We start from the raw sequence: 17,976 nt of genomic DNA, 5'->3' as shown, positions 1-17,976 counted from the left end.
GCAGATGATGTGGGGGAAAAAATCAGTTAAACCAAACTCATGGAGATATTTTAGGGCTATCACTGAGGTGCCCAATGCCTTGCAGGATTAGAACTTTAAAAAGCTGGTGAGCGAGGAAACTGATTCATCCTCTACAGAGTTGAGGGGCAGAACTTCAGCTGATATATTTTGTCATATTTCCACGGAGATAATGGAACTATGAAAATTTATACCAACTGAAGATCTGCCTGTGGTTGTTTTATGGCTTTTTGATTTTTCACAGCATGTTTACTGGTATATCCTGGAGCAAACCTGACTGTCCAGTGTCCTACATTAGGTATGACTACCAGAATAAAAGGGAAAAACTGGGAGTGTAAGAATAATCATTCCTGCTATGTACACAGAGATAAAAAATGATGAGTAGACTGTATTGAGAAAGGATAAACAGCAGGAGGAAATTTGACATATTGAAACAGAGTTGTGGTGAGAGACAATGGAAATGGTGATCATGGAATTGATGTAAACTTGAGAACTTTCAGATTGACACAGCTGATTAAAATGAAAAGGTTGTGATAGAAGTCTTTTAGGACTCAGATATTCTGTTCAGCTTTTGTTCACTTTCTGATGGTTTGCCTGCATAGTTTAATAAAAGTTATGTACTTAACTTTGTAAACAGGTATCTAGCAGCTACAGTAATAATGCACTCTATCTAGGTAACTCAACAGAATGAATGAATAATAAATAAGGTTTTGGTTTGCCACTGTTGCTGCAGGTATGTGTGAATTTCATCCCGTTGTGATGATGGGGGTAGCTTTGCCCCATAGGGAATTCAACTTTTGGGTGCAGTTGTAACCCACACACCTCATGGATGTGGTGCTCTGTCCCATCTAGTGGCACACGACACCACTTAGAGAGCAAGATTAATGAGTCTGTTCTACAGCCTTAGCTAAGGGCCACATGGCTTTTAGCTCATGCAGCAGAGACTCATGCATTTAGCTCCAGAGGTCCCAGGTTCAATCCTGCCCACCGACCGGGGTCTGTCGGTTTTACACAGTCACATTGGGTAATTTGATAAGAATCTGCAGATAGATAACATCAGTATCTACTGCTGTATTCCAGATTTTGCTTTTCCTACAGCAAGTATGGAGAAGCACAAGAGAATACTTAGCTATTTATGTTACGTAATTTTTTTAATGGCCTTGTATGTAGAATCTATTAGAGATATTCATAATTGAAAACTGTTAGTTTTCAAAGGGGAGTTCAAGGGGGCAAGATAACAGTTACAAAATGTGTGCTGATATTTGAGGAAGTAACAAATGAGATAAATTAGATAGAAGGCAAGACAGTTTTAATTTAGCTTGTGGGCCAAACTTAATATGGTGCTTTCTCCTTTTTGACTACCTGCATACATCTTCAAGGTAATCTTAAAGGTGAATACATTCATTACTGTCTGTGGGTTGTTTTCTACAATGATAACACAGCATCATTATTTGTATTAAAAAAAATCTTCCAATAGGTTAAAGGTATTTCTGGCCTGAACTACACTGGGAACATTTCTTCAAATTCTAACCAGCTTTTAAAAAAAGTTTCTGCTAAATTGATCTTAAAATCATTTGCAAATGTAGTGTTGAAAGTGCTGTTGAAACTGGTTCAGTAAAAATGATTTACACTGCCTGGAGCCTGATCTACACCAGAACTTCAACTGGATTTGTTTTAGCTGAACTGTTATAAAACCAGTTACAGTTTGGTGGGAAGTTTCCCTAATCTTGAGCAGGCTTCTGTGGGTTAAGTTCGAACTTTTAATAAAAAGCCATTTTTGAGTTATTTGAATGATTTAAAAACAACCCCCTGAAAAATGCTTTGCTTGTTCAAAACACTAGTTAGAAAAATATTCATATCTCAAAAACAACAATAATTGATTTTTCCAACTATAAAATAACAAAACAAACCCCTTAGAATGGTGCAGAAGCTCAAGAAATTTTAGCCCAAAGAGTAGGATTTTTCTTAGAAAAAAACTATAGCAACCTGAACAGAGGGTCTTGTAATGGAAATGCCTTCTTAATCATAAGTTGCATATGAAAATATGCAGGAGGACAGGGTATGAACTTGGCATGTTTTTTGGCATTGGAAATAATGCCCTCATCATACCACATGATCCACTTGGAGTCCAAGAAGTAGTGCAGAATTATCATGGGATGTGGCTGGGCAAAATATGTGCATCAGTGACATCTGTTGGAATAGACTAGCTAAACTATTACTGATCAGACCACACTACTTCCTGCCCTGCTATGACACTAGCAGCCTAGTTAGCTAAGTTTTCTTGTGGCTGCTGTCTTATGGACCTTACAGTGAACCTTCTGATGGGAGTCTCAGAGCATATAAAATATCCCCTAAAAATTCTTAGCCTAATTGAGTCCCATTCCTGGGTCTGTTTGCCTGCCCATGGACCTAAGTGGTTGGACTCAGTGGAGGTTATCCAGATATGCTGAATAAAGAACAGGAGACACTTGATATGGATTTAATTGGGCCGCAACTTTATTATTAGATATCTGGGACTGCCTTGCGGATAAAAGTGTACAGTGCAGGCAATTCCATGTTCATTCAAATAACTAGCTGGGGCTTCCACCCACTCCCTTTCATTTTCCATCCATGTCCCCCAGCCAACCCATAGCTTGGACGTTACCATCCACACCCCCTTGTAGGACAGTTAAGGTTGGGCTATAAAGAAAGGGGGTTTGTTCCCTGCCAAACCAATTATAGGACTTCCAACCCCCTTCATTCTCTGTTCTATTCCTTTAACCAGCACCTCCTTTTAAAGTCCTTTACCAGGCTATTTATCTGATTACGGGATGCCTTTCCTATGGAGTACCTGCGCTGGATATCTACCACAAGGAGGCACCAGCAATTAGCTTGGCTACCTCTCCCACCCAGTCGAGTTCCTAGACATCTCCCAGTGACCTTTTTTACAGTGGCCAAAATCATATCATCCTCAAAGTCTGACAGGTGAACCCCATCCTTGCAAAAGAACTGAGTTGCACCTTGCACTATGCCAGGATCATTGAGGACGCCAGCAACTGGGTTGCCAATGACCATGTACCGCAGCACCCACCCTTCTGTGATGGGCCATATTGGTGACCACCATTACATATCCTGAAATTGGAAGAACTTATTGAAATTTCCATCATAGCTCAGCCATGTGCCTGGAGCCAAAGATCTCTGTGCCACTGACAACATCCTACACCCAGGCTCTGTAACGCCAGCAGCATCCACTCAGGTTCGTCACTAGCTCCTGGAGCAAGCCCCCGAAATCTGTCAAACTGAAAAAGAGACAAGGTATCTGCTGTGCCATTATCCACCCTGGGCTCGTACTTCGAAGAAAAACAGATAAGGCTTAAAATTTGTGAGATGCACAAATGCCCTCACTACCTTCATGAGCCTGTGTGATCTGGAAGTTTGGCGATTGATAACATGTACCACCGCCATGTTGTTGCACCAGAAGCACACCTTTCTATTAGCCAACTCAAGTTCTCAAATAAGCACTGCAACTAAAATGGGGAAAAATTCCAGGAAAGTCATGTCACGTACTACCCCATTTTGTGTCCAGATAGCAGGCAATTTCTGGGCACATCACCTTCCTTGGTAAAACAACTCAAAGCCTCCTGAAACATCCAAATGGATTTTCAAACCTGCTTCTAATAACTATTCCTCCCTCCATAACAACACCCCATTAAATTGACTCAAAAACTGTTCCCACACCTTCAAGTCTTCCTTCATCTCTCTAGTAATTGGTATTATAATGGTGTGGCCTGGCTATTCCCGCTGTTGCCACTGCAAGCTGGGCACAGAATGCCTGCCCCAGGGAACAACCCTGCAGGCAAAGTTCAGGTGTCCCATAATGTAGTGCAGGTCTCGTAGCGTGACTTTCTTGGCTCCTACAATTCTCCTGAGCAATCCGAACAGCTCCCAAAGCTTATCCTGAGGGAGCCGCGATATGCACGTCCTTGTGACCAGCTTGATCCTTAGGTAGGTCAATGTAGTGGAAGGGCCCGCTGCCCATGGACCTCAGTGGTTGGACTCAACAGAGGGTCTCTCCTAATGATGTAGTGTGCTCCCTTAGTCCAATAGTCATTTGCTTTCTATGTGCAAATGTGGTAGTTGCCCAGATGAAAGACACAAAAAATGAAGACTTCCTGTTGCTCTGTATGAAAAACTCGCATCAAATTCATTGAAAGTGGAGGAAAATGCAGCATTAAAGATACACCTCTGCATGAATGTACTATTCTTGTTTTGTGTCCAATATTTTTCAAAGGACAGTTTTGCACAGAAAAGATACGTTGAGAACTATTTTTAGAATCTGTGTTCTATATAAAAAGAAAAAGAAAATCAAGTTCTGCTAAGATTTAGTGTTCTAGAGGAAATGTGGTATTTTATTCCATTGGGATTTGTAAATTGCCTCCAGTACACTGAAGTTTTCCCCGAGGATCTTACTGTAAAATAATTAAATCTTCTCTTATATATGTTTGCTGCAATTTAAGTACTTTGAATGCCAAAATGAGACACTTCAAGAATCTTGAGCCCTCATTTGAGTTAATCCTAATAAAACTGTAATATCTGTCAAAAGAAATCTAGTAATAATAACTTGGCTACTTAGCTTCAATTTATATGTTAGTTCAAATGCTAAACTTGAAAAATAAAATTAGACAAGTGCAATTTAGTAACATAAATGAAGCAGGCACCTGCTTTTTTTTCTTTTTTTAAAGAGAAATGTATACATCTGAATAGCAGTGTAACTACATCCATATAGTTGTACAAAGTGAAAACAAGAGAGTCTTCATCTAGATGAGTGCTGCTAACAGCAATAAAAAATTCTTTAATCATGGACAACTTAGAAGAGGTAAGGTGTTGACTGGAAAACCTTTGATATTCTCTGATAGAAACAGCATCAAGGTAATTTAGACATTATAGACGGAGAGCTAATAGATTATAGAGGATGGGATCCAAATAGCAACATTTTTGAGCAAGAAAATGAAAGGGATGCTTTCATGTTTAATAATATTTTAATTTAAAAAAGTAAATCTTCTGTCTTGTATTTCTAATACTAGCTAAGGTTATTAAGGCTGAAATAATTTTAATATCTAACACAATGTTCTGTGTTTATGTTCATTTCTTTTTTGCATTTTGCTCACCTTGGACAAGATGAAAAGACTAATCCGTTTCATTTTTCTTTATCGTTTCTAGTCAATTTTGTTTTCAGGTTCTTGCAGTAGCACAGTATTGCAAAAGCCAGGTTGCAAACACCAGTTTGACACATCCATATTCAAGAGAGCACTTAAGTACATGTCTAAATCCCATTGACTTAAGTGCTACTCTAAATAGTGATACCTTGCTTAATTGCGGACCTATATGGGAATATTTATTTGCTTAAAAACAGTTTACGCTTTTAATTTTTTTTTAAATTAATTTTAGATTTTATATTTCAGTTGGTCTTTGGGTTTTTTTAAGCTTGTTTTTACAAAATCTAAGTTTTGGGCCAAATTTTACCTTATCTCATTCCTTTAAGACTTGTGATTGGTGAATCACAAAAGGCAAGGATGTTCAATTCAGACAAATATATAAAAGTTGTGTTACTTAACTGAGTCCCATGAGCTGGAAAATTACAATGATGATAGGCTCACCCATGAGATTTCCAGTATTTCCTGGTTTTTGCTAAGTTGATTATACCATAAGGATTGTTTTTCTCACAGTATTCCAAGTATTTCTGCTTCCTATCATAGCTGGAACCAATAATTTAGAGGTTGTTAATAGTTAAAAAAGTAAGTTGAAAAAAAGGACTTGGTGTGGTCATGACTTTAGGTTTGGAATACCTCTTAATTGTTCAAGGGGGTATCCAAATTCTACATAGGAAATCTATCTGGCATTTTCTTTTGGTGGGACTTAATCCATAATATTTAGATTTAGCCTTTGAAAAGTCTGTCTACACAGGACACTGTCTGACACACACAGTTCTGGCAGAGCTCCTCCTCTGTCTGGACATTCCCCAGGCAGTTGTGATTGGGGACCACTTCATGGGGCCCCATGTGCTTTAAGCCTCCTGAGTCTGAACAGAGTCCAGGCACTGCCCCTGGCTTGGGGTCTTTCCACACCCTGAGGGTGCATCTATTCTCCTGTCTAGTATCCCTGCCCGGGAGCTGGGACCCTGGGTCAAACTGCCTAGCTTCTGGGACTAGTGGTGACCCCTCAGGCCCCTCTATAGCCTACGTGCACACACACACACACACACCCCATAGCGTAAGCACTCTCTTTCAGAACTCCATCCATGTGTGTGCTCTGGATTTATAGTGTAACACTTCAGGGGCTCATAATAGTGAAAGCAAACAGACATGCAGGCTTTGCACAGGATTCTAAACACATTTTACTCTTTACTTAGCAGCACAAGAGAAACACTGCACTAGACAAAATAATAAACCCACCTGTATCGATTTTCCTTGTCTCTGTTTCCTCTGGAGAATTCTTTGTGCTTAGGCAGAGTCCTCTGGTGTGCCCAGGATCCTTCAGAATCATGGAGCCTTTCTAGGTCAGCTAGCTTTCTCTGATTTTTGCTGGTTCCTCAGTTAAACCAGACCCCCCGCTATGAAAGCATGCCCATGTTTTCCTCTTCTGCCCAAAGTTTCCAGTCTTGCTCTGCCAATATCTGGTTTCTTTGTTCTGCTGCTGGTGATTTTCCACTCTGTGCTTCACTAGCTCTCTGCAGAGAAATTTGGTCAAACTGTTTTCCTCGCTCAGGTGAATTCGTTCGTATACCCATTGTTCAGTCAGAGCACCATCATTCAGGTTAATGACTCTTCATTGACCCTGGTCTGGAAGATAGTGTCAGCCAGTGGATTCCAGTTCATATAAAGGCATTGCATGATAAAATTACTTCATCAAAACAATTTCATAACATCAACCAGAATTGCTAAGTTTAAAGACAGGTTCCCCAACTTGTCACTCACACTCTTGTCCAAGATCTGTCCTGTTGAACTCAGCGGGGTTGCATGGGTTATACGTCAATGCAGAAATTGGCCCAATTTATTTTAGTTTTTAAAATGAATTCAATTCTTATGAAGGCACGGAATTCGCAATACTAAAAGCCTGAAGGATCTACAATATCTATCAAATTGATGTAGCACATGCCATATGTCCTCATACTACCCCTGTAGTGGGCCTTATTCCTGACATGGATTGGTCCTTTCAAGAGGTGAAAGGATAGTTTTCTTCATGTCTAGTCAATGTTCAGTCCCTCATATAAGATTGCCCAGGCAGACGTAGAGGTAGGAATGTAGAACTAGGCAGAGCACTGACTCAATTTCCCCCAGATCAGAGAATAAAATAAGAACCTAGCTGAATCTTTGCCCCAAACAAAATCTTTGGTTAACTTTTTTTCATTAACCTTTTAGAATTTCTGCCCTTTGTGTACTTCTGCCCTTCCTGGATTCAGCTGATATACTTGATATACCACTGCAAGAAGTTATTCTCATGTATTTCTGACCCAGGCAATACCAAAAGTGCAGGAAACTTTATAAGAAGTAGTTCTATTCTGTTCTCAGTCTTACCAGTGTCAATCCAAGTAAATCTTTGGAGTAAATGGAACTACTTTGAATTTACACTGGTACGACCGAGATCAAATCTGTTCCATAATCAGTACTTATGAGATTTTTCAGCTTGATTTATCTGCTGTGTTTGTTCAAGCAGCCTCTCATTTCAGGAAAGGTGGTGTGGGTGGTTGCATTGCCTAAATTAAAAGCAGGGCTAATTAGGCAGCCTCTGCTTTAGAAATATAGGGGAAAGAGACTGAGAGAGAGCAGCTGCGATAAAGCACAGCAGCATAACTGCTTGAGGGGCCAGCATGCATGGAATTCACACAGCCTGCGCCAGCCTCCCCATATCAAAATGGATATTTATATTTTGTGGGAGGGGGAATCTGTGTTTTGATTTTCTAATATAAGATTGTAAATGTTCATTGGGGCTTTTTCTGTTTTGAAATCAAAGGGCAAAAAGTGCCCCTGCTTCACTGTACTTCCACAGTGTTACGGCTTTATTTTCGTTTGGGATAAAAATGCAGGTTTAGTTTGAGTGTTCCAAAACCAGATACCACTCTCTCTCTCTCTCTCTCTCTCTCGTAGGCAGGGTGCTGCTGTGCCAGGCAAACCAGGAGGGATCTCCCGTGTACAGTGCCCCCAGTTCACTAGTATACACATCCACAAGTAAGCCAGTGTTACGGCTCTATTTTTGTTTTGTGACAAAAGCCAATAAATGTGAATTAAGTCCCCTCGTAGTTGTTGTTAAGGTAAAATGTGATATTTTTAAACATGTTTAAGTAATTCTACAGGTAATTCAGCAACTGATTTGTTATTTACATCATCATTATTGTAAATAGAAAATATTATACTATTCTACTATACTGGTCAAAACCTCTGTAGTGACACTAATATTTGGAGTCCATTGCTGTTGGACACACTAATACTTTTGACAAAGTCAAATATTTTCTTTTGAATCTGAAATGAGCAAGAAATCAAGTATCTCATACCCTGCCACCACTAAATTGTGTCAGGATGGGCCTAGAAATTGAGTCTTCCTTTAAATTGTCAGGGGTGGGGTGAAAAGTACATAAGCCATTGACAACAAAAGAGAAGCTGTGTGCAAATGGATACTGAATATACAAACAACTGGCCCAATAAAAATAGTTATGCATTGTGGTGTCCTCCATTTTTCTGCCTCTGTAATGGAAATGTCTCCAAATCCTCTAAAATCCTATAGCAGAAGTGGAAACAATTCTGACAATACTGGGTCTTGTGATGATGAAGATGATGATATCAGTTCTGAATATGATCTGGGTGAAAAAAGGACCTAATGAGAGCAGTAGTAGTAACAGTGGTTATTTACACTGGTGCTGCTACCAAAACATCCAAGGAAAATGAAACCCCCATCACCATCTAGTGAAATGACCCTTAAAATATCAAAGGTATGATTACAAAGTCAACAGGAACTCCTGCTGGTTCTGGTAGACCAGATTTCTCTTTGTCTGATTTGTCACAACATGATGAGCAGTAGCATCTTCTGTATATTCCTCACCAGTGAGTTCTCCCTCACAGAAGATGCTTAACCTTAGCTGTTTGGGGTCATTTTTGTCAGATGGTGTTCATTGCAAAAATGCACTTTGGAGGAGTGACTATTCTGGACACCAATTCTGCAATGAATCAAATAAAATATTTAGCATTGCTGCTTCAAATTATATACTTAGTCTGCCATTCAGCATTGGAAACATCAGAGTTTTCTCTAGGAAAAAGGGAGGGTGGGGGAAGGGGAGTTATGTTGCTGCATCATCACAATTGTGTGCTGCTGTTTTGTCACTGGCAGTGAACAATTCTATCGCTGCTGCTGCTGGTACTGCTACCACAACATGAATGTGTGCAATGCCCCCGAGGCCAGTCCTTACCAATGAATGATAAAGTAATTTAATGTGTAGGAAATCTTCCAAAATAGGGACAAATATTCCAGAAATCATCTCACCGCACTACATTTATACTGGAAAATATCTAATGCTATTTTTCCCAAGCAGATTGTTTTCCAGCAGTGTTATGCCTTGTATTATGTTAGAGATGTGAAAGACCTATGATGTCAACTACTCTGTATCCCTGCTCTCAGAAGATTATTCCCTTCAGTACATTGCTAGTGTTTTATCCCATTTTGTTTTAAATGTCCCAAGGAATTTGGCCACATTCATCAGAGAACTATCCACTGCCTAATTCATCTCACTATTAGAAGTTTTCCTGCAATTCACTCCTAATATACCCTTGCTTAATTTTATCCCCAAGACTCCACTTATGCCCATGTTCCACGCTAAATAAATCCTCTCTGTGCTTGGTATTTACATCTTTCAAATATTCGCAGTGTTACTAAATCCTAAGTTAGTCATTGCATGGCCATACTAAGCTCCATTTTTAGCTCTTTTCATCATCTCTCAAAAATAAATGTCTCTAAAGTAACTCATTCAGTAGTGGTTTGTCTTTGAAAGATGGTATACTAACAAACTTGTTTTCAGTTAAATTAGGTAAGCAAGATACGAGACCTTTCCCACTTGCCTCCCACTGGCCAGTCTTCAAGATAAACCTTCAGAACAGAGATTGCAACTAATCATTTCAGTACAAATCACTATTATTCTTCTGAATCTCCATGCCTGCATGTCACCATATTTGCTTCCCTGTTAGTAGGATTGACAGAACATAGCTTTCCTTACAGGATTATAATTGTAGTGCTGTTAAAATTAAATTATATTAATTACTAATATTGTTGCACTACTTTAAACTTGTTTCTTATTTCTAGTAAGCTTTTCTAATAAGGAGAAATACACCTTCATTTGTATTGGGTCCTATATTAAAAACTTAAAATACATAAGGTGTAAATTTAATCTCCAATGCATTACTTCAATGTGTATTTATTTTGGTCAACAATTCCTATCCTTCTAATCTGGTCCAAATCTATAGAATACTTTCCTGAAAAGAGAATAGACACATCAGTGTTAACCTCAAAGAGGCTAAGAATTATATTACTGTCATTCCATGTAGACAGCAGCATTACAATCCTCATCTTTCAGTAATCTTTAAGAATTGTGATTTGATCACCCTGTGCTGCTATTTGTTACCATTCTTATAAATGGGTAATATTTCAGGATAAATTACAATGATTTTATCCCCCTTAAAATAGTAGAAGTTGCAAATTTGTTATCACGTTAAACACTTAAGGGGGACAGTCATCTGAGATTTTCAAAGATGCCAGGGAGAATTGGAAATGGTTAATTTTAGTGGAAGTTGGGAATCCATATCCCTTTGGGCACTTTGGAAAATCTCAGCTTCCATCTCTAGAAATGTTAATGACTTTACGTTTGCCTTTTTAAATTTAAACCTACTTATTTACCTTTCCATTTAGCTATCACAAAAGAATGAAAAGAAATATGGTGGTAAAATGCCTTTCTCTGAATTTGCTTAATTTTATTCTCCATTTGGTCACTTTGTTAGCTAGCTTGTAGCAAGGGGGAATACATCTTAGGCTGTCTCTGGAGCAGTCCCACGAAGAAGAGCAAGACTTCTGAGTCACATTCTCCCTCCTGGTGTGCCCAGTGCTCCCAGGAAGCGTGTGTACCCTTCCGAACTCAATGGTGTAACTACACTGATGGGTGTAAAGGGGGAAAGAGTCAAGGCTCTGCCTCCCCCAATCATTCCTACCCACTTGTGCAACGTAGGGCAAATCAGTCTGCAGAACCCGCTTCTCCTGTGCACAGGAAGTAATGTATAGCCCAACTGCAGAAAGGAATGTAAGGGGTGCCTTATATCTCCTTTACTCCTATAGGTTTGAGTACAGGATGGGCCTATAATCAGGAAGTGAATAATTTGTAATGAAAATAACATACCATCCATATCCTAATTTGATCACGTATATTAAGTGGCCCAGATTGTCTGGCAATGCAAACAAAAAGGAATCTGGCTGTATCTCCTCTGCTGGGGATTCCCCCACCATAAGAGAATTCCTATCAGGAGTACAGTTGTCATAGGTGGCTTCTACACTACCCTCCACTACAAAGCAGTGCAGGACGTGAGTAAGGGGCAGGAGGAGAAGTAACCTGAGTGCAGCCATGGAGGTTCCCTTGCCATAATTAGAGCAGTCAAATGATTGCTGCGACCTAGAATGAGATCAAGCAGAGAACCATATTGAGCTTCCCTGTGGTGCACAACCTTGCAGCAGCACTGACAGGAACTTGGTACAGCAGAGAATTTGGCCTTTTGAGACTAATACATTTGAGCCCCTCTTCCTCTCACTCCTCCCCACTTCGGAAAATTAGTGTTTCCAGAGGAGACTTTCGTCTCTTTAAAAAGCTTCTTTCTACGTAATGGAAAATGAGACACAGAACCTGGAGTCTCTCTTTAATCACCAAATACTAGAGCTGCTCAACAAGCGGAACTGCCTCAAGTTTGATCCCTAGGAGAGTATCTGATCTTTTGATAACGCTATAGAAAAAAGTGCCTAAGGTAGCCTATAATTGACAGCTGTTATTTGTTCCTCATAGACTCTACTACTAGAACTGGGCAAATACTGTAAAAAAGATACAAATATTCATCTGAATTTATAAATGAATTCACTTTGTATTCATGCCTCTCTTCCCCACTATTTCTAATGCAGAAGCTGCCCAATTAGCCCTACTGCTAAAACAGATCTGTATAATGTTTAAAATATGAAAAAAAATATATTGGATATTTTTTGCCCTTGTGTAACCCCCAAGTTAGTGGAGGATGATTCTAAAAAGCTCAAATTGCCCTAATGCAGGATAAGATCTAGCCAAGTACGCTTATATATGCACATGGACAGACACACTCTAAAAGTGAAGGCTCCAATTTTATCCTATATACTTTATATACTTTGACATTTTAAATATAAAAGTAATAAGTTAAAAAAGAGAATGAAAATAAAATAAATTGCCACCATATTTACTTTGTTAAAAAGCATGTAGTTTTGTTGAGTTAAAGCATAATCATCATGATCTACAACATCAGCATTAGGAGCTCAACAGCTGTGGCCAAACAAAAGGGACGGTGACAATCCCAATCCATAGTTACAAATTCCAGAAGCTACCTTTAACTGCATGCAGATATGGCTGGAATATCATCCTGTGCAACTACCTATCCATCACAGGGAATGAAGTTCCCAAGCAACATTGTTTCTGGAGCAAGTCCAGCATCCCCTTCATTGGACTTGGTGAACCTTCCACTATATCTATGACCCTTCCACAAGTGAATGAAAGAAATCTCTGGTATTATTGATGACTTTCACAGAAATTTTTTGTGTTCTTTGCAGACAGATCATGGAAATGAGTTAGTCAGTGCACGAGATACGGAAGCGTTAAAATATTTGCTCAAGACAAGGAATTGCATATTGCAAGTGCTCAGTCTTTAGTACAGGTTTCACTGTGTAGTGAATGGAGTAGAATAAGTTACACATTGAAGACAAAACACAGGGAAGAGGGTGGGAAAACAGTCAGTCAGTGTACAGAAAGCAGCTACCAACAGAAAACATTTGTACTCTAGGGAGCAGCCAACTGATATAACTCCTGCATTAACTAAAATTGGCCCGTTAGCTGGGTTGCTGTAGCAAAGATCCCATCCGACAACAGGGAGTGGGATTTTCGAAAGAGCTCAGAGTTGGCCAAACTCTACTCCCATGGAAGACAATGGGAGATAAGCCATTGACTTCAGTAGAAACAAAGTTGGACCAAAGCTGAATGCTTTTGAAAATCCAACCCAAAAGCTATAAACCATTAAGCTTTGCATTACTTTCAGATGCATACATAGGAATATCTGGTCAAATCGTGCCTTTTGATGTGCATGTGCAGTTTTTGTATTCTCAGCAGGAGCTCTGTACATGCACCAGAGGAGAGTTAGGACTGAAGAGATTTTGTATACCACATACCTGGATCTATAACCACTGAATATTAGACATCCTCCATATATATCATATGAATGGTAAATGCTATATGCTCTTACCTAGACTGATATGATTATGAGTGCATATCTAGGAATACCAGGAGCTCCCTTCCACTTGTTTTGCACTCCCATAAGATAGTTTTGCCATTGACTTCAATGACAGCAGAACTGGGGACACTATCTCTGTTATAGAATGTATACTGAATATTAGAATTTTTTCATCATCCGTAAACAAGCTTAAGGGCTCCAAAATGCACATGCCAATTTTAATTTTTGATTAAAAAAAACTTCAATATTATAACAACGTGACAGACTTAAAAGAAGCAAAATGTTATCAGAATGCAAAAATAATCTATTCATTTATTCTATTTTATCATACTCAAGGGCATTTGAAGTTGGCAGGATATTTTTTAATTGATATATTGATTGCAATTTTGTGTGGAGTGGTGTAGTAGAATTCAGCAAAAATGATTTAGGTGGTACACATGCTTATAAATCAGACCCACATTGTTCTTGTTCTTTACGTAATTGTCTGATAAAACTTCCATCAGTTTCTGTAATTAAACTAATGGTCTAAATGAATTTCCAGATCACTAGTTATTCATTCTAATATAGAAAATGTCATTACATTGAGTTCAATTAATAGAAAGTAAGTTTACAGCCCATTGTGTCACTAAAATGGGATTCTTCTAGTTTAGCTGTTTTAATTATGAAAATTCTTTTTTTCCCTCACTTTATTTGCCCTGTTTGTGAACTACTTCATTGTTCATTCTTTGTTCAGAATAAAATAAACCATGTTTAACATTTAATATTAAAATATTTAGTGCTTAATACTCTTAAAGTCCCTGTCCTTAATATAAATATAGATAGTGTTTTTCAAATTTGTACCTTGTTAGCTTTCTTAAAAAAAGCAAAATTCAATCAATGCCAAACCTACAATCCCATGATGTGCCCAAAACATCTCATTTGTCTTGATCCTTCTTTCACAGAAATACATATGACAGATAAGTAGTCACCAGAGGATACTTTTGTTTTGTGTCAGACAGATATTAAAACAATAAACTATGTTGCCCTGGGATTTTAGCTTACAAGAAACCAGAAAACAACAAGGCAAAGATGAGATGTTTTTGAAAGGTGGGAAGGCAGTTGTTTCAAGAAATTCCCCGGAAACCTTTGGTCCTATGATATTGTTGACAGGAAATATTTTAAATGCTTAAGTTTTCTTAAGTGGATCATGAAAATGCCTTCCGCTCCTTTAAAAATCTGTCTTGCTGCATTAGAGACTATCTTTTATTCTAAATTATTCATCAGATTTCAGTAGCGGAAGAAAATCCTAAATTAGAGTCTGAAAAATAAATCCGGTTATAAAAAGCTTCAGTACTGGTGATTTTGTTTTGTTTGTGCATTACTCTATTAAAATGACACACCATGTCTTTTTTATGTTTTACAGATACATTTTGATTCTATTATATATATATATATATATATATATATATATATATAGTCTTTTTTTTCTTCACAGAGGCTTTATTGTAAATAGTGAGTGGAGAATCATTAAAACTGGAAACTGCAGGATCCCTGTTGACACACATGGAACAAATGTGGGGAATTGTCTGGGTATACTGCAAGAAGGACAGGAGACTTGTTATAGGTTTTAATCAAGCCGCAACTTTATTATATAGATGTCTGGGACTATCCAGCAGATAAAGGGTACAGTGCAGGCAAATCCATGCTTATTCAAATCAATTCTCTGGGGCTTTCACCAGGCCCAGCTTTGTTTCCTTCCAGGTCCCCCAGCCAACCCATGGCTCACAAGAGGCGTAAGGAGGGCTATGAGAATGGAGTTGGGGGGAGGGCGGTTGGCTCCCTGCCATACCGCTCATGGGAGTCCCCGAACCTCCTCCCCCATTCTGTTTCTTTGTCCAGTACCTCCTTTTAAATCCTTTACCAGGTCATTTATCTGGACGCTGGCTGCCCTCCCTATGGAGTACCTGCACTGAACATCCGCCCAATGTTACAAAATAAGTTGTGACATATGGCCTACCACCTTTTCTGTTCACCAGAAAAGGTCCATCCTCACAGCCACTATGAGGAAGGCAGAAAAAAACCACACTCCACAGAAGCCAATTCTGGTGGAGTGGGAAAAATTCCTTCCCAGCCCCCCTATAAAAGGGGCAACTAGCATAATGCCCACAGCAGGTCCTAACCCAGCCTGCCATTCACCAGGTTTCATACCTTTATGCACATTCCTGGGGGGATGAGTCATTGCTGCAAAGTTGACCACCGAGCACCTTTTGCAGCAGTTTCTGACCTTCTTCCACCCCCCCCCCCCCCCCCCGCCAACCACAAAGTAGAGCTGTCCTTCTTTGGGTAAACCCATACAAATTCTGCCCTACCTTTAGTGGTGGTGCAGTCATTCCCATTAGTATGAAGAGGAGCTACATGCATAAATCCCATGTGCATGAATGGGGGATTAGGCCCCTTTAACTGCACAGCAAAAATGAACATTAAATGAAACCTAGATATATATCCTAAATCACCAGGCTGTGTCATTCACTTGGCACAGAAATAAAATTTAACTAACTTTAAAAGAATATTGCTTTTGTGAAATCCTCTTGATATGTCCGGCATCTCTGAAGATACCCCAGAATGTGGCATCTCTGTTAAAGGGGGTTGCAGTAGGACCACTGGAATTTATAATGTCTACTTCTGGGATATCTTCCATGACTCAGGAAATACCAAGAAGCTTTCACAGGGTTCGGAAAGTCTGAAGAAATATTTAAAAAAAGTAATTTTAAGTGTATTTCTGCACTGAAATATTAATGGAGGCATTCCATGCAGAAATTTGGCCTTAACTCAGTATTCATGTTTGCTTTGCCATTCACATGTGATTACATAATAGTGTACATTGTGATGATGGTGGTGGCATTCCTCTGAGACTTCAAGATTGTTTGGCTCTTGTGCTTTTGAGGCAGGTGTTCTGTGTATTTGTACTGTTTGTGTTTAAGACATAATTGGCCAAATTCAGCCTAAATTGACTTCATTGGAATGACACCATGACTGAATTTGTCCCACTCTAGCTGACATGGTTTTCAGTTGGGAAGAGACTATGCAGTAAGTAGTTTTGGACTGATGTGTAGATCAAAAAGGGTTTAAAGTGGAGCATTACAGAATTATGTGTCTACTTTTGCACCTAAAAGCTAAATTAAAACTGCTTCATGTTCTGAAAAAGTAATAGATTAAACTAATTTAATAGATATAGTAGTACAGCATTGTATTTTCAACTTCGTGTTTTTGTTTGCCTTGTACTGCTCATTCAAACAACAAAAAGAACCTTTGCATGTAACTTCTGCAGCCCTGCCAAGTTAAACACTATAGGATTGAGATTCATTCTCCCTTGCTAAATGAAATGTTACAAAAATCCTACCCAGAGGGAATTGTCAATACATTTTAGTAGGCAGATCACAAACATCACTTCCACAGTGCCAAAACCTCATTACTGCACATTTAGCTACTAAGGAATCTTTGATGTGTCTCTTGAATTAATTCATTGCATTTATTTATGGCTTGAAAAAATTATCTGGTGGTAAACAGGAATAATGTGAAAAGAACTTAATTCTTTGCATAGGTCATACTAAAATGCTTCATTCTGAGTAAATATGAAAATAAAAATGTTTGAACATTGAAAATGTTTGAATAATTCCCTTATATGATCTGATTCTGTAAATCAAACACTTTCATCAGTTTCAACTTTTCCAAATTTTTATATATTTTCCCATGTTTTACATTAGCATTTGCAGTCAAAAATGTTGGAATTACCCTTATTCTGAAAAAAAGATTATCTTTGATATAAAAGTGGTTTTGAACATGGTTTGGCCAATATTTCAGACCAAGGGGCAGATCTTGAGCTAAGTTTCACTACGGTGAATCAGAAGTAACACCACTGATTTCCAAATATATTACTTATAAAACCAACATACAATTTATTAAATGGAATGAAAAGAATACCATATTAAATGTGTACGGTCTCGGTTTGGGTATCAATCATTTCTAATTTCTGAAAACCTGAATTTGCAGGGCTTGATTCACACATGCTGGATCAGAGGTTGCAAATTGCACCCACCTCCCCCAAGAGGGACAGTTGTACCCCAGGACATGGTTCCAGCCCTTGGAGAGGACAAATGGTGTTTGCATTACTACTTTCTGGCACTATACAAACAGTGTGCTTGGCACTTTACAAAGAAGTATGTAGACCAGGTCTCTGCCCCAAAGATCTTATGGTTTAGATAGGCAACAGAAATAGACACCAGAGGCATTGGGATGAGAAGTGATGAAACCAACTGGTTTGACCAGGTGAAGTTCAGCACACCTTCTTAGTGCTTCTACCATTTTTGTTTGGATTTTTTTCTATCTTAAAGGAGTAAAGATTTTCAGTTGTCAAGTGATAACAGTCGCCTGAGGAGAGAACTAAGGAGAAAAGACATTG

The 17,976-nt window shown here is 38.8% G+C and overlaps 1 protein-coding gene across 9 annotated transcripts in view; it reads left to right on the top strand.

Moving 5' to 3' along the window:
* RBFOX1 (RNA binding fox-1 homolog 1) overlaps positions 1-17,976 on the top strand; it is a 425,562-nt gene that overhangs the window by 321,471 nt on the left and 86,115 nt on the right. For 6 of the 9 annotated variants that reach the window (XM_077827774.1, XM_077827765.1, XM_077827770.1 and 3 more), the window contains one exon: positions 8,142-8,222. The exons of the other annotated variants lie outside the window; for them this stretch is intronic. In XM_077827774.1, coding sequence (XP_077683900.1) covers positions 8,142-8,222 — 81 coding nt within the window. The remainder of the gene's footprint in view (positions 1-8,141; positions 8,223-17,976) is intronic. 9 annotated transcript variants of the gene reach the window in all.

The sequence above is a fragment of the Eretmochelys imbricata genome, chromosome 10 (genome assembly GCF_965152235.1).
Source record: "Eretmochelys imbricata isolate rEreImb1 chromosome 10, rEreImb1.hap1, whole genome shotgun sequence".
Lineage (NCBI taxonomy): Eukaryota > Metazoa > Chordata > Testudines > Cheloniidae > Eretmochelys > Eretmochelys imbricata.
Note: the sequence above shows the minus strand (reverse complement) of the source record. Positions and strands in the feature narration are given on the sequence as shown.